Below are 20,042 nucleotides of genomic sequence, written 5' to 3'. Positions count from 1 at the left end.
CGGGTTCCTTGGCTGCGATCACAGTCAGCTCTGCGATCTGAGCCCAAGACGTAAGCCTCGGGCTCTCACCTCGCTCATTCTTCACCCTTAAGACACCCCCCCCCCAAGACTGAACTGAACACGGCGCGTTCTCGCTGGGCGCCAGCACCCCATCGGATCAGTTTAAGCAGCTTTGGTTTCAGGGAGGGACCAGCACGCCCAAGGTCAAGACTTTGCCTTCCCAGGCCCTCTTCCACCTCAGGCAGCAAAGGCTTGTCACGGCAAGAATCTGCGAGGCTGGGCTGTGAGGCAGGAGGCCCACGACAAAGAACTCTGGTGCCAGCGGGGTGCTAGCCCGCAGGTCACATAAACCCCTGGGGCCTCCACTGTCCCATCTACGGGGCGCGGTCACCAAAGCCATCTACCAAGGCGGCTCCGCATTCAGGACATAGCTACGCGAGGAAAACACACAGGCTGGGCCCAGACACAGCATGACAGGACCGGCCCAAAGTGGATCTTCTGGAAAGAGCGTGTGCTTGAAGGGAGAGAGCCTGAGTTAAGGTCCCTGCCCCGCCAGCTTGCTGCATGGCCTCGGGAGCCTCGCTGACGACGCCTGTCTCAGCAGGGCCGCCGTCCAGCTGGCCAAGCAGGGCTGCGGCCACTAAAGCGAGTCCCAGCGACACACCGTAGGCCCTCCCACAACCCTGGTGACCTGGGCCCAGGCTCACCATCTGCCAAGCCCCCCACCTGGAAGGTGTCATTTACGCTTCTCATCAGTTTACGAATGAGGTGGCCTCGCTCTCCCACTGGGCAGTCGAGGAGATTGAGGCTCAAAGGGGACAAACCATTTGCAGACAGTCCAAGGTCAGGGCGCTTTTCTGTCTGGTCAAGGTCACTGCGACCGTGCCTCTTAACCCTCCGTTCAAACATCGCCCTCACACCTGACCCGCAGCCTTCGCAGCAGAAATACAGCTTTTGTCTGGATTTGGACCCATTAACCTCCTCAAATCTTGAGTCCGAAGCCGTCTCATGGCACCTGGAACGCACGCCATCTCCCTTTAAAAATCACCCGACGTCCGTGTCCGTGTTGGAGTCATGAAAATGTTATAATGCGAAGTAAGCTTCTCGGAAAAAAGCAAAACATAGCACTTCTTTTAAAATGGGTGTATTTCCATGCGTGCTGATACGGCCCTGGCTCTCTGAGGCTCTTTCAGAGCCCCTGTGTTACAGCGTCAGCTGCTCAGGTACCAAAGGCGACAGAGGTTCTCGTTGATGGTGAGGTTTTGACTTGCCAAAGCCTGTGAGCTGCGACATGAATGCGGCCTTGAAAGCAACTTGGCTGAGCTGCCATGTGCAGAAAAAGTTCCATTTACCTAAAACACAGTGGTCTTTCTGTTGCTTTCTGTGAGAGCAATGCTTCTCCTGTGGGTTCAAAAAAAAAAACGTCCATTTCTCATCTTTCTAAAAGCAGCCTCGTGGAGCGCCCTGGGCAGGGCAGTCTGCCAGGCCCCGGGAGCCAGCAGCTTGCCGGCACCGTTCACACGTGGGAGAGCAGTGAACAGCCCAGGATGTATTCGTGCACGGAGAATTACTGGGTCAAAAAACACGGGCTTGTGTGTGTAGCACGACGCTGCCGCTTGTGCCGTCTGCGCTGACCAGCTATGCCAACCACCCACCCGCGGTCTTAGGATCAGCGCTGCAAGGGCCTTTAGGGATTTCCTGGTTCCGTTTTTCCACTTCCCAGATAATCTTTGGAACCCTCGGCCTCCACATCGGCCGCCTTGGCCAGGGGCGCCAGGACGGGGGTGGGGGACAAGCAGGAGAGACGCAGGGTCTCCGCGTATCCGACTCGGCTTCCGTGAGGGTGACATCTCTGCCACCTGCTCTGCGGGATTCAGGCCCCGGCTTCGTTTGGGGAAAGGGCTCTGCTACGTGACCCCAAGAGCAGATAAACGCTGCCGATTTTACGGCTGGGGAAACTGAGGCCCGAAGAGGACACAGGGTAGAGCCAAGACCCGGGCATGAGTCTGCACCCCAGCTCTCTTCCCGCTCCGCGCATCAGGCTGCACGGTGCTCCTGGTCTCCCCCGGTGCCTCCTCCTGCAGGGAGCCGTCCAGGCCCCTGGGGCAGCCAACGCCACGGGAGCGGCTCCCGAGGTTCAGTCATGTAGCTGCTGCCAAGGCTGGGCTTTGAGGAGCACAGCCTCTTTGTCCCCCGTGAGCCTGAAGGTCCTGACGGCCTGTCAACCAGAAACCCTGACTACACCAGGACTTTCTCCTTGGGGAAATTCTGAGTCAAGAGGCCGGGGTGGGCCGGGGTGTCAGTGTTTAAATCTCTAGGGCAGGCCTTCTCAAAACACCTGCGGTAAAGGAAGCATTTTTAAAAAAACACCCAATTGAGGAGTTCCTGTCGTGGCTCAGTGGTTAACGAATCTGACTAGGAACGATGCAGTTGCGGGTTCGATCCTTGGCCTCGCTCAGTGGGTTAAGGATCCGGCGCTGCCGTGAGCTGTGGTGTAGCTCACAGACACAGCTTGGATCCCATGTTGCCGTGGCTGTGGTGTAGACTGGCAGATGCGGCTCCGATTCAACCCCTAGCCTGGGAACCTCCATATGCCATGAGTGCAGCCCTAAAAAGACAAAAAAAAAAAAAAAAAAAGTTACGAGTTTCAGCGCACACACCTAACCTGACCCAGTCAAAGTGCAACATGTTTCTACACACTGACTGAGTTTCTGCTTTTACCTCATCGTGGGAGAGTCACAAGTAGTTTGCAGCCTGCTCCCAGTCCAGGGACCACACCATGAGGAGCCCCGTCCTAGGTGAGCGCGAAACAGAGGAAAGCGCTGTTTTAAGCTAATTAACGTTAAGTGACGCAGCGGAAGCAGCGCCAAGCTCAGGAGTCCAGGGCCGAGGTTCTGGTCTTGCTGGAAAGGAGACTTTCCTCTCCTGGGTCTCAGTTTCCTACCAGCCTGTGCGCATCACACCTGGGTGTCCAGACGTTCCGGTAAGTACTGCTCTTTTGCCCGGAGAGCTGACGAAAAGGGGCCACCTGCCAGGCTCCATGGCCACACGAGGGAGTCACGTAAGCAACATTTAAGGGAATGGGAAGTTTTTTTTCTTTGCTATTTAGGGCCACAGCCACAGCATATGGAGTTTCCCAGGCTAGGGTCGAATTGTAGCTGCCAGCCACAGCCACAGCCACAGTCACAGCCACAGCCACATGGGATCCGGGCCACACCTGCGACCGACACCACAGCTCATGGCAAAGCCAGATCCTTAACCCACTGAGCAGGGCCAGGGCTTGAACCCGTGTCCTCATGGATCCCAGTCAGGTTCTTTACTGCTGAGCCCCATCAGGAACTCCAGGAGAACGGGGCTTTTAATGGTGCGAGGAGGAGAGGGGATGGAGGAGGCGGGACGTGAGTGGGGAAGGCAAGTCCGGAAGAGCCGGCCCAGCAAAGAGGGCGGCTGAGTGAGGGAGTGAAGGAGAAGCAGCTGGGACCACGCAGCTTCCCGGTCGGAGGACGGCTGGGCTGACGATGCTTCTGAACCGCCGGGGCCTCCACGCGCCTCCCTCTCTCCCTCACCGCCAGCAGGGGTCCTTCTCTTTTTCCTTGGACTCAACGCCCAGATCCCCTGGGAATGCTCCCCGTCCCTCTCTCCGCCCCAGTTCCCAGCCCCCGCCTGGCCACCGCGAGCTGGCTCCCAGGAGGGGCATCCTGGATGCTGAAGGTCAGCTGAGGCCAGTGAGCTGCAGAGGTGGTTGGACGGCGCCCTGAGAGGGTCGGGCTGGTTTCTTCTGGAGACCCGTGGGGCGCGTGGGAAAGAACAAAGCCTGCCTTTCTCACGGCCACGCCTGAGATGCTCTGGCTCAGACTCTGAAAGTGTCTGTCTTTGCCTCTAGGAAATCAGCTTCTACAAGGTCATTGACTACATCCTGCACGGCAAAGAGGACATCAAAGTCATTCCGTAAGTCTCCGCAACACGCGCAGCACGGCAGGTGCTCCATCGATGTCCGTGAGATACGCGTTCCGCCATCAACACTAACGGGACCCAAGCGGGCCACCTCCCGGGTTAGAGGCGGGAGCGCAGCGAGGACGCGGGGTGGTCAGGGGCGCAAAGCCGGCGCCCCGGGGACACGAGGCGGATGCTCGGTCGGCCGCCGTGAGCTGAAAGTCAGGGCCAGGGTTGATAAGCGGCCTCTCTGCGGCATGAGACCCTGCGGTCTGATCAGGGCTCTTCGACGGCTCTCTGGGGAGGCGCATCTGGGCGCCCGAACGCAGAGCACGAGGCAGAGGCGGGAAGTTGGCCAAGAAAGTGGCTCGAGTCCCAGGGCAAGGTTGTGCTCTAAGGGCTTCTTAGGGGACTGAGGAGGAAAAAGGAAAGGCAGGAACTCACAGAGGGTGTGGCTCCCAGCCTACCTGCAGGCAGAGCGGGCTCAAAGGCCATTTTAAGATTTGATTTGATGTTTATTTTTTGTCTTTTTAAGACCAAGCCCATGGCACATGAAGGTTCCCAGGCCAGGGGTCCAAACGGAACTGCAGGTACCCGCCTACGCCACAGTCACAGCAACGTGGGATCTGAGCCCCATCTGCGACATACACCACAGATCACCACAACATCGGATCCTTAACCCACTGAGCGAGGCCAGGGATCGAACCCGCGCCCTTATGGATGCCAGTCAGATTCACCTCCACTGCGCCACGACGCCAACTCCCATTTTAAGAATTTAATCGTGGAGGATGTTCAGAGCATAAGCTTGCACTTTTTTGGTCAGCAGAGCACTCCCCACCCAAACTGACTTAGTTGCCTTGTCACTATCTGAATCCTCTCTGGTGCCAAGAGCCACCCCCACGGTTTTGCTCTTTCCCAACCGAACTGCGGACTCCTCGAGGCCACGACCAGGCCGAGGGAGAGCCACACATTCAGGCTCTTTTCCAGAACTCCCTGGTCCAAAGAAGGGATTCAGCGCGAGTCACCCGAATCCTTCGACAGCGGGCGAGAGGAGACAGGTCACACCTGGATGCCAAACGACAGTGACCTTCCTTTCACGCAGATAACTGGTCCTCTTCTTAATCTTTTACGGTTTGGGGATGAGAAAGGGCTTCAGGTTCCTGAGCGTCTGGGTTCTCTCTGCTCCGTCCTGGTTGCAAGAAGACTGTTTTGCTCCTAAGCTCATCCCTTTCTCTTTCTTTCTGTCCTTGTCAGCTGCTCGCTCGCTCGGCAGCCACACACTCTTCTGACCACTCCTCCAGAAGAGCCCGCTTATCAAACCCACTGTCCTCGTTCTGAGTTATCACAGGTCACAGGGTCCCCAGTGTCTCACCGCCTCTGGCTCCTGGTATCACATCCTCCTAGCTCCTGATAACACTCTTCCTGCTGCCCTCCACAGTGTGGCTGCAGCCAGCTTGAATCTGATATAAATTCATGGAAGTAACTTTAAGAGATTAATTATACCAGGATGCAGTGGGAAAGAAAGAGTTGCTTCGAATGCCACCAAAAGACAGGAAAGAGATGTGGAATGTGGTAAAAATCTATATCCACAGGCTAAAAAAGGCTCGGTTGACATTCATAAGGGAAAAATCATAGTTCCAAGGGTGTTCTATTACAGAGTAACTGGCAGCATATTATCTTTCTCGGCAAATGAGAAATAGTTCTTCTAAGAACTGATGATTTCGGAGATATGTGTCCAGAAATTTATACCCTGTTTACAAAAGCCCTATCACCAGCATCACATGCTTTCACTGACACGTGGAATCTGAAAAAAGGACAGACTGAACTTCTTTGCAGAACAGATGCTGACGCACAGACATTGAAAAACTTATGGTCTCCAGAGGAGACAGTTTGGGGGGTGGGGGGATGTGCCTGGGCTGTGGGATGGAAATCCTGTGAAACTGGATTGTGATGATCATTACAGATGTGATAAATTCATTTGAGTAATAAAAAAAGAAGAAGAAGAAGAAGAAAAAAAAGCCCTATCTAAAAGATAAGACTGCAGAGAGGTTGAAAGTGAAAGAATGAAAAAAGACATGCGGGGCGAATGCTAGTCCAGAAAACCCTCACGTAACCGTGTCACCATCGGGGAAGATGGGTATCAACATACATTAGCAGAGGGATGGTCCTTTTTTAATGGCAAGGGGCCCGTCGACTTGACAGACCAAGAATTTACAAAAGTACATCCACTCCATAACATGGACTCAAAAAAAAAGCAAAAGCTGATGGAAATATAGAACATATAGACAAGTGCTAATTGATTGACCAGGCGAAGACAAGCAGAATAGAGAACAGTGGAATCAGATAATGAACAAACTTAAATGAATATATGTATTCATCTATATATGCAGATGTATGCTATATATGTAATGTACACATGACATGGCACCTCACCCCCAAACTACAGAACACTCCGTCTCTGCAAGCTGACATATGCATTTACAATCATGGGTGATATGATGGACCCTAAAGCAAACCTCAGCGTGTTTCAAATGACTGAAATCACATAGAGATGCCCTCTGCCACAGGGAAAATACGCTAGAAACTAACAGCAGGAAAGCGAATTAGAAAAAAATCTCCATGTGCTTGGAAACTACGAAATACCCTTCTGAAAAAAAGGAATACACTCCGAATAAGCCATGGGTAAGAGAAGAAATCAATGGAAATGATGACGTATTCTGAACTGAAAATAATGAAAATATCACATATCAGAACCAATGCTATGCAGTGAAATCAGGCTCAAGGTAAAATTTACAGTCTTAAGTGTTCATATTAGAAAAAAAAAAAAACAGATAAAAAAGTAAGGATTTATGAAGCCACCTGAATCAGTCAGGGGCCCAATAGATGTGAGGTGTCACATTCAAATTAGAATACTTCCCTTATTTAAAAGGGATGAATTATAGCCTGGAGCTACCTTGCGGGGGGAACCGGGGAACGAAATCACCTGACCGCAGGGTTCTACCTTCCTCTGGTTTTGGCCAGGTCTCCCCAGTGGGTTAAACCCAACCAGAAGCTAGAAGGCCAGGCATCCCGGGATGGAGTCCACCCAGGCCGGTGTCCAGGGGCAGGGAGCAGCAGGCTGGACAGTAGACTGCCAGGGGCAGAGAGAAGCTAGCCATCGCATCATCTCAAGAAACAATCAACAAACAAGCAGAATAACAGCCCCTCCAAAAGAACAAAGATGAGCCCAGAAATTAACGAAATATTGACAAAATAAGGAATACCCAAAATGGTTTCCTTGAACAGATGAAACTGAGGAATTCCTGGCGAGACCGAGCAAGAAAACTAGAAAAGCAAATGAGCTCCATGAGGAAGGAAAAGAGGGCCCCGGGCTCACTACAACGACAGAGACCTTTCCAAGACCCTAAGAGGCCATGATGCCAAAACTGTTTAAGATCCAGATGAAAGAGGCAAATTCCTGCAAAAATAAAACCTACTAAATATAAATCGAGACGAAGTAGGCATTCCCGCTGTGGCTCAGTGGGTTAAGAACCAGACACAGTGTCCGTGAGGACAGGGGTTTGACCCCTGGCCTTGCTCAGTGGGTTAAGGATCCAGCAGTGCCACAAGCTGCAGCATAGGTCGCGGATGTGGCTCGGATCCCGCATCGCTGTGGCTGTGGGTAGGCAGGCAGCTGCAGCTCCAACTGGACCTCTAGTCTGGGAACCTCCATATGCCCCGGGTTCGGTCATAAAAAGACAAGCAAAAGAAAGGAGGGGAGGGAGGAAGGGAGAAACGGAAGAGCAGGACAGTCTTAAAACAATAAAATGCCCTCGAACCTCCCATAAAGACACTCCAGGCCCAGACACTTTCAGGAGGGGTTCCACCAAATATTCGAAGAAGAAATGATGCAATACGCATACAAATTATCCAAGAGAGCAGGAAAAGAAGTGGCTAACCTTGATACCAAAACTCAACAAGGGCTGTACGAAAAAGGAAAATTCTGACCGAGCTCCCTTGTGAACACAGATGCAAATAATCTAATTTAAATTTTTTTGTGGCCACACTTATGCTGTGAGGAAATTCCTGGGCCAGGGATTACTGAGCCAGGAATCAAACCTGACCCATAGCAGTGACAATGCTGGATCTTTAAACCTCTTGGCCGTGGGGAACTCTTAGATGCAAATATTCTTTTTTTTTTTTTTTTTTAGGGCTGCCCCTGTGGCACAGGGAAGTTCCTGGGCTAGAGGTCAAATTGGCCTGCACTACAGCCACATCAACGCCAGATCTGAGCCATGTTTGCCACCTACACGCAGCTCACAGCAATGCTGGATCCTTCACCCACTGAGTGAGGCCAGGGATTTCACCCCCATCCTCATGGATACTAGTTGGGTTCTTAACCCACTAAGACACAACGGGAACTCCTGATGCAAATATTCTAAATAAAATTTTACCAAATAAAAGTTAAAAGCATTACACATCATGGTACAACTGGGATTTATTCCAGGAATGCAGAGTTAGCATTCGAAAAATCAGTCAAGGAGTTTCTGTCGTGGCGCACTGGAAATGAATCCAACCAGTATCCATCAGGTTGGGGGTTTGATCCCTGGCCTCACTCAGTGGGTTAAGGATCCAGAGTTGCCGTGAGCTGTGATGTAGGTCACAGATGGGGCTCGGATCCCGAGTGGCTGTGGCTGTGGTGTAGGCTGGTGACTGCAGCTCTGATTTGATCCCTAGCCTGGGAACCTCCACATGCCAGGGGTGCGGCCCTGAAAAAACAAAAAGAACAATCAGTCAACACAGTCGGCCACACTAAAAGAAACATGGCATATACCTTATCTCCCTCGGAGGACTTGCTTCTTTTTTAAACAGCTATCGCATACATTCGTTCATTTGCATGTTTGGTTTTGGTGGCTGCATCTGTGGCACATGGACGTTCCCCCGGCGGGGGACTGAATCTGAGCTCCAACCCACTGCACCAGGCTGGGGATCGAGCCTGTGCTTCAGCAGGGACCCTAGCCATTGCGGTCAGGTTCTTAACCCTCTGTGCCACAGTGGGAACTCTGAGAAGCCCTTTCTTAATCTTCTAAAAGTAATTTTTTAGAAATGTCTGTAAATACTAAGTAGTGACAGAAACATGGAGCAAAAGAAACTTTAAATACCACTGATGGGAGTGTAACGGCAGGGCCACCCGAGCAAACACTTTGGCCTCATCTAGTGAAGGTGAAGATACACGCATCTCACGAATGCCCTTCGGAGCTGAGAGCGCGTGTACACCGCGGCGAGCAGAGCGGCTCTGCTTACGTTAACCCCGAGCTGAGGGGACGCCCATCCGCAACTGAATGCACGCAGCCCATGCCGTTTCAGGCGGAGAACTTTAAGAACATAAGACGGATGAATTACAGCCGCATGACAAACAATGCACGTACACTGCATGAGTCTACACCTCCGTGAGGCTGAAAAACAGGCGAAACAGTACAGGGGACCAGGCGATGAAACTCCACAGAAAAGCAAGAACCGTCATGTCAGAACGGGGGTTACCTGTGGGGTTCGGGGGAAGGTGGCAGGTGGAAGGGACGAGGCAGGGATGTCCAGCTACCCTGCAAGGTCGCTGTTGACGCGGGTGTGGCTTCACAGGTGTTCACCTTCAAACACCTGATGAGATTTGTAGTGCATTCCTCCGTGTACTTTTTTCACAATAAGCAAGTAAAAATACTACTGCCAGAGATCACGATGTTGCTTTGAGGGATAAATAGGCATGTGAAGAGCTCAGCTTAGTGCCCGGGATGGATGCGGGAGGAACTCGCCCTGGGTGGGTTTTCCTCGCTCCACGTATTGCGCGCGCTCTCCCTAAGTACCAGCGCAGGGAAGGATGGTACCTGTCTTTGCTCAGCAGCCGCTAACAATCTGTTGGAGGAATTTTGTCTCTTAGGTAGTCAAACAGTGCGGAATCCATAAAATTGATGTATCACTTTTTTTGATAAATCAGTGTCTAAACTTAGATATTAAGATGTTTAGCCAAGATTCTGGGCTTAGCCAGGTACAGGAAGTGGGTGCTCGGAACCACCAGGGAGGAGAGGGAGGGTAGGACCCAGTTTCAAGTTTTCAGTCCAACTAGCGCTGCCTCAAAAGTTACTGCTGGTCTTTGGCTGTTACAGGAACCCACCTCCTGACCACTGGGCTTTGGTGAGCGGTCTGCCCACGTACGTTGCCCAAAATGGCCTGGTAAGTAATACGACTTGGAAGGGGGTGGGGGGCTTTGGCATCAGGCGGAAGAGTGAAGGGATCTCAGACCGAGAGTGTGTGGAAATCGCTGGAAAGTGTGTCTAAAAGCCGACTCACTCATTTCTCAGTTCCCTGAATGGTCGGTCCAAGGGGATGTGCTTAGGAATTGACATCTGAGGAAGCAGGAAATGCAGAGAGAGGGCGAGGTGCACCGTCTGACAGCGGGAGACCCCCCCCCCCCCAATCAGGGACAACGTCAGGGCTGGCGGGTCTACCCGGCTAGCCTCTCATCCCAGAGACTGAGTGGTCACCCCCAACCTCCCATCCCTGGCACATGCCCAGCCACACGGCAGAGCTTAAACGGGGTCCTGGGCACAGGGACAGCATCCCCCGCCCCAGAGAGAAGGGTCATGTCTGTGACCTGCACGTCTCCCCCTCACGTGAGCCCGGTCACCTCCGTATCCTCCGCCAGGCACATTCCACAGCGCTGCTCGTGCTGCAGGGTGTTCATTTACTGGGCATTTGCTACGTGCCCAGGGTTGTGCTTGGCTCTGGGGCTGCAGAGACAGACGCATCATCAAGTGGGAGTGATCTCTGGGAAGACATGGTTGTGCTACAATGCGATGAGGCCACAGCAGAGATGCACGTGCTACATTCTGGCAACACGAAGCAGGGTCACCTAAAGCAGCCTGTATCTCCAGAGCGTGCTGGTCTGGGTTTTAGAGCGAATCGTGGTTGGGCAGGGATGGCAGGAAAGGAGGAGTCCAGGTGGAGGGAACAACGTGGGCAAAGAACACGGGGTGGAGGCTGAAGCCACGTGGCGTGGCCCGTTCAGGGCTGCCGGAGGGTTAGGTTTGAGGCAGAAGACGGCAGGAGACGAGGTTTGCGCGGGAGGTGGAGCCGGATCACAGCAGCCTTGGACGCCAGGTCAAGGGCGTGAGACTTTCGTCTATGGGTGATGGGCTTTTAAGCAAGAGAGACCTCACAGCGAATTTTCATTTTAGAAGGATAACTCTGGGAGTTCCCTGGTGGTGCTCTGGGTTAAGGATCTGGTGTTGTCACTGCTACGGTGCAGGTCCTGCCTTGGGGCAGGTTCTATCCCTGGCCTGGGAACTTCCGCATGCTGCATGTGTGGCCAAAACAAACAAACCAAAAAAAACCCGACAACACAAAAAGAAAGATAACTGTGAGAGCGCTCCAGAAAATAGATCCGGAATGATGAGGACGGGAAGCAGAGCAAAAAGCGTTACCAATGAGATGATGCGCACGTGCGCGAAGGCAGAGCCAGTCAAGAACACGTCCGATGGCTAACAGCCAGGGAGCGCTTGCAGTGAGGCAGGCAAGAGACACACCTGCTCGGGCCACACCTGGACCCTGGCAGAGGTGAGCTGGAGGGGAAGACCAGGTCGAGACCCCGTGCTGAGCGGGCTCTGTGCCTGACTGCGGCAGAGGGGGAGGAAGCAAAGGGCCAAAGCCGCTGTCAGGCTTCTAGACCGAGGGGAGAGCGCTGCCGTGAGCCTTGGGTGTGAGACGCTGAGATCAGCTGCAGGCAAGATGGGACGGACCGGGTTCAGGAGCAAGTGTCCAGCGAGGAGCGGAAGCGATGGCGCTGCCGCCGTGGAGGGAGAGGCGGGACGGGCGGCGAGGATGCGTGTCAAGGAAAAGGGAGAGTCGTACCGACTGCAGTAGAGACACCGTTACAGATGTCTTGTCCTCTGCTCCGGGTCACAGTCGGGACTTGAAGCCATGAGGTGGCGGAGGTCACCGGGGAGTGTGAGAGGGACTGGGGGGGGACACTGGAGGAGGCCACCCTTCAACAACGGGGCGGGAGAAGACGAGTGTGTGCAGGACAATCAGAAGGTGCGGGGTCCAGGAGAGGCGGGACTGTGGAGACAAAGGAGGTGGGTGGTTAACAGGGCGCGAGAAGGCCAAGTGCACGGAAAGGGGTCCTTGGAGATGAGAACCGAAAATCCCCGCCGGGTGTGGCAATTAGGTCACCTGCTGAGTAGTCCTGGGGACGGACAGCAGCGTGTGGCCCCCTGAAGTGGGCGTGGGTGATGAGAGCCCGGAGGAGGCAAGGGCAGGAGGAGAAGGCCTGGATGGTTCCACAGAGACCCCGCTGGGTCCAAGGAGGATTTAGTTCCCAAGGATGGGAGGGAATCAGGCATGGGCTGAGGGGAGAGCCTTCAGAGGAGGCAGAGAGCAGGAGAGAACACTCGCCAACGACGGAGTCGGCCCAGGAGAGGCCGGGGGTGGGACAGTGGGTGCACAGCTCACCCACCGAGACCGGAAGACGGTCAGGTCCCCTGGGTGGGCGGGGCCACCGCAAGCTCACGGGGTACCGCTGAGTGCCAGAAAAAGACACCCCCTCTAGAAGATGAAAAGAGAAAGGCTAGGGCCACGGAGCTGCAAGTCAAGAACAGGCTAGATTTCAAGCCCCAGTCATCCCCTCACCCAGAGGCCTTTGTGCAGTACACGTACTACCGAACTGTACACAGCAGCCCCAGGGGCAGGGCTCTGAAGGGATCAGATAAGTGCCATCTGCATGGAAGGGCTGCTTCTCAGGAGAGGAATCTTGCATATACGACAAAAGCTACAGTTGCTTTTCTTTCTCAAGAAGTCTGTACGTCCAGGAAGAACTCCTTCCTGACCACACAAACAAGTGTAACCGATTCAAAGACGTTTAGAGCAGCATTTTTATATTAATTTTTTAAAACGGCACACAACTAAATACTCAAACAAAGGGGACGAGAAAACAAGATACTATGTAAACATTAATGACAGATTACAGCCTGAAGTTTTCCAAGCTTGGAAGGACTCGCAAGGGAAGCAAATGGTAAAAGTCAGGTTTCGAAGGTAGCTCTCCTGTTCCGCAGCCTCAGTTAATCATTTGAAATCATCCTGAGAATGTTTAGGCGGTGAGAGGAACGTGCATGCCTGGGGGCAAGGCCGTGGCATTTCTGAAAAGAGCACAGGCCCAGGGCCCTCAGGGGGACTCGCTCACGTCTAACCGGAGTCCGTTATTCGTCTGGTTTTCAGATTTGCAACATCATGAACGCGCCCGCAGAGGACTTTTTTGCGTTCCAGGTGAGTCGTCTTTACTTCACCCTCAGCCATATCTTCCTTTCTCCCCCAAAGAGGATTAGAATCCTCTGAGTTCATCTACGTTATGGGGCAGCAGTCTCACAAAGTGAAAGTGTGAGAAGAAAAAAGGCACCTGCCCATGGAAGTGGGAGGAGCCAATGCGGTCAGTTCCAAGGTTCCCGCTGGTTTCAAGGCTCGCGTGTGCGGCCACAGGACCTTGGCTTATGCTGCTCGCTCTCCAGCCGCCCTCTCTTACCCAATTCCCGCTGCCCTTCCATGATAACCTCAAATGTGATGAAACTTCTCCGAGGTTTTATTCTGCTTCTCCTGGCCCAGTATCCTTTCCGTCTCCTTGGGATTATCATGGAATGTTCTTTAGCATTTCATTTGCTTTTGTTTATTTGCCTTTTGAAAAAAAGGTCTGTGCAGGGCACCTGTGAGCCAAGCACTGGCTCAGCGCTGCACAGGCTGCAGAGGTGGGTCAGACAGGCAGGGGCTTTGTCTTCCGGGAGCTCGTGATCTTCCGGGGCGGGGCGGGGGGGGGGGCGAGCAGGTGGCACGAGGGGCAGAGAGGGCAGAACGGCAGAGGAAGGGCCCTCTCAGGGGAGACTGACCGAATCCGGAGGGGGTCAAGGAATGCGTTCTGAGAAACTGGGTTTGGGCAGCAGAGCAAGGACTGCGGAGAGGGAGGCTGCCGGGCGGGAAGCAGAGGAGACGGGCAGCCTGGGACGGGCAGCGGAGGAGGAAGGCAGAGGCCGTCTGTCTGTCTTCCTGCATTTCCCTTTTACCTCTGCTTTTATGATCCTTGTCTCTCCAACTACTTCCTCTTGGCAAAATATCAGTTTCCTTTGGTCAAGGGTTGGGGCTTATCTTTCTTGGCATCTTCGGCTCTGGTGCCCTGTCAATATTTGCTGAGTTTCGTGCACGAGGTGTACGAAAAACCAAATCATGAGCAACCAGGAAATAATTAAGAAGGAAGAAAAATGACTCAGCAAAATCAGTGGATTTTTTTTAACTCCTTAAAGACGGTTACGAAACACCTCAGAGGAAATAAACTTGCGAGGTTAAACGTGTGCATCTGGCGGTGTGACCCCGACCGTGTCAGCCCCGACGGCTGCCGAGCGCTGCGGACCCGACAAGAACCCCCGTGGAACTGTCTCGGTCCAGGTCATCCAATTAACCGCAATTTACCCACTCGAAAAAATCAAATCCGATCTTGCTTTTAGATGCCTGTCTGGCGGTGTTCCCCTCAGGGTTCAGTGGAAACGAATCCTACTGTATCCTTGAGGATGTGGGTTCCATCCCTGGCCTGGCTCAGTAGGTTAACCATCTGGCGTGGCTGGGGCTGTGGTGCAGGCCGGCCGCTGCCGCTCCGATGCCACCCCTAGCCGGGAACCTCCACATGCCGCAGGTGTGGCCCTTAAAAGAGAAAATTCCTGTCTTGTACCTCCAACAAATTCTCCACAAAGCAGCCTAAGCTTTTTTTTTTTTTTTTTTGCTGTTTAGGGCTGTACCCGCGGCATATAAAAGTTCACAGCCTAGGAGGTGAATCAGAGCTGCAGCCGCCAGCCTACACCACAGCCACAGCCACAGCAGATCTGAGCCCGTCTGCGACCTACAGCACAGCTCATGGCAACGCCGGGTCCTTCACCCACCGAGTGAGGCCAGGGATCAAACCCGCCTCCTCATGGATACTCGTCAGATTCATAACCACTGAGTCACAGCGGGAACTCCCTTTTTTTAAAACATAGGTTGTATCAAGTAACTTCTCTGCTTAACACCCTTTCACTTGCAATAAACTCTGTGTCCTTGTCCGGCCTCCAGAGGGAAGGGCTTCCTGGAAGGTGAGGCAGAGGGTGGGGAGGAAGGCAGGGCTTGAACTTGTTTCCTGACGACAGCCCTGGGCTCCCTGGACTACACTCTGTATCCCTCGGGACTCACCCCCACCAGTGCTGAGTTCAGCACAACTTAAACCGTTATTATCGTCTCGCCACCTTCACAACCTCAGAACCTGCAAAAAGCTGGAAGACCCTCCGGCTCCAAGAAGCCTCCCTTGACCCCCTCTGTCCTCCACCCCCCAGAGAAGTCCCACCTGCTGTGTGGCCCTGGCTACCTTCCAGGTACCAGAGGACACCCCCCACCCCCCATGCCTTTCACTTGCTTGGCCGCCTAGCCTCCCGCTCAGACTCTTACCCGTTATAAAATATTCAATAAATATTTAGCAGATCAATGGGGAAAGAGCCGAGACATACCTAGTCTCGTCTAGTCATATCCCCATTTTATTTATTAAGTTTTTCAATTTAGTTAGTCTATTTTATAAATGATCTAAATGAAGCTCAGACAGGTGGAAAAAGGCTCAGAAAGGGCACCTTACGGTTGACCAAGACATTTCACCTCTATTTGTTCATTCATTCCACGAGGCACATATTCTAACGACTGTCTCCATCTATAGACGAGAACGTTGAGGCCTACAGAGATCCAGGGACAAGTTCAAAGGGACACGGAGGGCAGGCCAGGAGCCAGAGCTACAGCTTATACTTATTGACGGGTCCACTAGCATATGGTATCCCGTATACGAAATCTCAACTACGCGCAAATGAGCTTATCCACAAACACAAACAGATCCCATGGGGACATGGAGAACAGACGTGTGTTTGCCAGCAGGGAGGGAGGGAGGGGGACGGACGGGGAGTTTGGGGTTGGTAGATGCAAACACTTACATTTGAATGGATAAGCCATGAGGTGCTACTGCACAGCACAGGGAACCGTGTCCAGTCTCGGGAAAGGCCGTGGTGGAAGATACTACGGAAAACCCCAAAAGGACATGGGTTCGTCCTGCGGTGGCTCAGCAGTGATGAACCCAACTCGTATCCATGAGGGTGCGGGTTCGATCCCTGGCCTCACCCGGTGGGTTAAGGATCCTGCGTGGCCGTGAGCTGTGGTGTAGACTGCAGATGTGGCTTGGATCCCATGTGGCTGTGGCTGTGGTGGAGGCCGGCAGCTGCAGCTCTGATCTGACCCCTAGCCTGGGAACGTCCATGTGCCGAGGGTGCAGCCCTAAAAAGACAAAAAAAAAAAAAAAAAAGAAAAGAAAAGAAAAAAGAAAGAAAGACTATGTATATACACGCACACATATATATACACACATATGTGACTGGGTCACTTTGCTGTACAGCAGAAGTTGAAGGAACACTGTAAATCAACTATACTTTAATAAAAATTTTTTAAATTTATAAGCATCACCAACACGGCCCCTTTTAGGCGGGCCCCTCCCGTGAGCGCCTCTATCTGAAAGGGAACCTTCCTCCCTGGCCGGTGCGTGTGTAAACGGCCAATGCACGCGCGCCTGGCCCACAGCGGCCCTGCCATCACGGGGGTGAAACAGCATAGCTGTCCCCTCCCAGAGCCGGGTAACCTGCGTCCAGTGACCAAAACCATGCAGCGCCCCACAAGGCCTGACCCCTGCGCCCCGATCGGATGACGACACAGCGTTCGATCCGTCAGCGCTGCCTCTGCAGCCTGGTCCCCGGAGAAGCTCAGTCCGGCTCTTCTCTTGCAGAAAGAGCCCCTGGACGAGTCTGGGTGGATGATTAAAAATGTCCTTTCGATGCCGATTGTGAACAAGAAGGAAGAAATTGTTGGGGTGGCTACGTTTTACAATCGAAAAGATGGGAAACCGTTTGACGACATGGACGAGACGCTCATGGAGGTAGGTTTCCAAGGAGGTCTTGGGCCTCGGGACCCAGGGTTGGCTCAGGGCCCGACGGGCTTCCAGAGCCACGGGGTGGGGCCCGCAGCCGCTGCCCTGGGCCGGGAGGGATGGGGGCGGCTCGCGTGCCCTGGGGTCTCCCTTCCACACGGCCTCGGCTCTGAGACATCCATGTGCCCTTTTTAAAAATGAAGAAACATTTCCTTTCAGAGCAGCTTTGGGTTCACAGCAAAACTGAGCAGCACGTAGGGAGTTCACGGGCATCCCAGGTCCCCACGGACGCACAACGCACCCCCTTCCGTGAAATCACTGTGCGCGGGAAGGACGCTGGGTGTGGGCTGCAGCCCCCCCACTGGCACTGCATCTCTCACAGCATCTCCCTCGGGAGGGGCCGCACGCAGCCCATCAAACCCGTTTTATAAGAGGTCCCGTCGTGGCGCAGTGGTTAACAAATCCGACGAGGAACCATGAGGTTGCGGGTTCGATCCCTGGCCTTGCTCAGTGGGTTAAGGATCCGGCGTTGCCGTGAGCTGTGGTGTAGGTCGCACACGCGGCTCGGATCCCGCGTTGCTGTGGCTCTGGTGTAGGCCGGTGGCTGCAGCTCCGATTGGACCCCTAGCCTGGGAACCTCCATATGCTACAGGAGCAGCCCAAGAAATAGCAAAAAGACAAACAAACAAACAAAAAACCGTTTTATAGCTGAGAAAACAGCTGTGGAGGGGCTGCCCTGGGTTACAGGCTCAACCTGGGTGTCGTGCGGCTGAGTCTCCCCTCCTCTCCTTTCAGTCTCTGGCTCAGTTCCTCGGCTGGTCTGTCCTAAATCCCGACACTTACGAGTCAATGAACAAACTGGAAAACAGGAAGGATATTTTCCAAGACATGGTGAAATACCACGTGAAGTGCGACAATGAAGAAATCCAGAAAATCCTGGTGGGTGGTGGCTTTTCCCGTCTCTGCCTTAGAATTGGCTGCTCTGTGTGAGGAGGGGACAGCCAGGGCGGGATCACTAGCATCCTGGGACCAGCCTCGGCGTGACAGCTCTGGGAGCGTCCTCTTTCCCTGTGCTTGGGGCCACCCTGGCACCAGAGACCCAGTCGCCGCACACCGTCCCTGCTCTGAGACGAAGCTCTAGCTGGCAGACCAAGGGACAGGGGCCAGTTTCTCAGACCCTCCCCTCGAGGTCCGCTCACGAGCCCCCGCTTTGTGAGCAGCGACGTTCTGAGGGCTCAGATGTGAGCAGGATGCCCCGTCTCGTTTATCACTTTCTAGGACACAAGGTGGCTTCACTCTGGGTGTTTACAGTGGCCCAGTGCGGGGGGGCAGGGCAAGGACTGCACCCCCACGGCAGAGATGAGAAACCGAGGTGCAGAAGGGGAAGTCCCTTGTCCCCACATGACCCAGCTCATTAAGTAGGTCTCACTAAACCGTTCTCAGGATCAGAAGCCAATTCTCTGTCATCGTGTGAGAGGGCTGCCTCGGGAGGTAGGCTGCCTGTCACTAGAGACACCCAACATGGGCTAGACGGTCGCACGCCAGGCCCGTCACAGGGGAGGGGATATTACCTGGGGGGTGGGGGGAATTGGACGGCGTGCTTTCGAAGATATGTGAACATCAGCGATCCACCTTTCCTGGGATTCTGGTCTCAAAGCGACCAAGGCTTTAGGAGTAAACCAAATCAGCCGAAGGGCACGGGGTACGATGCCCAGCTGAGCCCCCAGACGTTGGCTGACAGACTCTGCGGGGGGAGACCCCAAGTCAGCATTTTCAGAGGGCTCTTCCTAAGCCAGGACAGTACCACGGCAAATGTGACCGTTTTGGTCCCAAGAGCAGGTAATTTAAGGAGAAAGTGTGTGGTTGGGATGCCGGAGCCCTAGTTTGCTGGTCTCTGTCCATCATTTTAGCCAAATAATGGATACGTGACCCTATGGAGGCATAACCTCGGCGAACCGGATAAAAGTTGATAGACTGGACTCTGGGTCAAGAAAAGGAGACAGGAGTTCCCATCGTGGCTCAGCAGAAACCAATCTGAGGTACCCGTGAGGACACGGGTTCGATCCCTGGCCTCACTCAGTGGGTTCAGGACCCGGTGCTGCCATGAGCTGTGGTCTAGGTCACAGACATGGCCCTGATCCTGCATTGCTGTGGCTGTGGTGCAGGCTGGCAGCTGCAGCTTTGATTCGACCCCTAACCTGGAAACCTCCATATGCCACAGGTGCGGCCCTAAAAAGACAAAAAAGAAAAATGAAAAGAAAGAAATCGGAAACAAGTTTTGGGCCCAGGTTCACTTCTCCTGTGGTGCAGGGGGAAATAGGCCCAGAGAGGGAAGGAACGTGCCTCAAGCCACACAGCGACAGGAAGATCCGGGGCCATGAGCAGGGCCTTGGGACCCCCTAGTCAGTAATAATAAAGTTAAGAATATCAACAGGGAGTTCCCGTCCTGGCGCAGTGGTTAACAAATCTTACTAGGAACCATGAGGTTGCAGGTTCAGTCCCTGCCCTTGCTCAGTGGGTTAACGATCTGGCGTTGCCGTGAGCTGTGGTGTAGGTTGGAGACGTGGCTCAGATCCTGCGTTGCTGTGGCTCTGGCGTAGGCTGGTGGCTACGGCTCCGATTAGACCCCTAGCCTGGGAACCTCCATATGCTGCGGGAGCAGCCCAAGAAATAGCAAAAAAGACAAAAAAAAAAAAAAAAAAAAAAAGAATATCAACAGTATTTAATTCTAGTGTTTACTATGTGCTAAGCCTGGCTCTAAGTGATGTACATGCATTATTTAATTTAGCTGAATATATATGTTTTTTCCCTTTTTTCTTTTTTTTTGGCTGTACCTGCAGCATTGAGCGTTTCTGGGATAGAGATCAAACCCACACCACAGCAGTGACAATGCCAAATCCTTAATAAAAAATCCACTGCACCACAAGGGAACTCCAATACCTGGCGGGGGGGGGTTCGTTTGTTGTGCTTTTTAGGGCCACACCTGAGGCAAACGGAAGTTTCCAGGCTAGGGGAACCACAGAATCACAGCTACAGCCTCCGGCCTATGCCGCAGCCACAGCAACACTGGATCCGAGCTGCGTCTGCGACCTACACCACAGCTCACGGCAATGCCAGATCC

General features: G+C 53.5%; 1 protein-coding gene across 1 annotated transcript in view; it reads left to right on the top strand.

The window, feature by feature from the left end:
* Positions 1-20,042, top strand: part of PDE6A (phosphodiesterase 6A) — a 59,399-nt gene that overhangs the window by 14,634 nt on the left and 24,723 nt on the right. Inside the window, exons 6-10 of the mRNA XM_005661807.3 lie at positions 3,884-3,948; positions 10,071-10,137; positions 13,177-13,224; positions 16,781-16,930; positions 17,717-17,860. Coding sequence (XP_005661864.1) covers positions 3,884-3,948; positions 10,071-10,137; positions 13,177-13,224; positions 16,781-16,930; positions 17,717-17,860 — 474 coding nt within the window. The remainder of the gene's footprint in view (positions 1-3,883; positions 3,949-10,070; positions 10,138-13,176; positions 13,225-16,780; positions 16,931-17,716; positions 17,861-20,042) is intronic.

The sequence above is a fragment of the Sus scrofa genome, chromosome 2 (genome assembly GCF_000003025.6).
Source record: "Sus scrofa isolate TJ Tabasco breed Duroc chromosome 2, Sscrofa11.1, whole genome shotgun sequence".
Taxonomy (NCBI): Eukaryota; Metazoa; Chordata; class Mammalia; order Artiodactyla; family Suidae; genus Sus; species Sus scrofa.
Note: the sequence above shows the minus strand (reverse complement) of the source record. Positions and strands in the feature narration are given on the sequence as shown.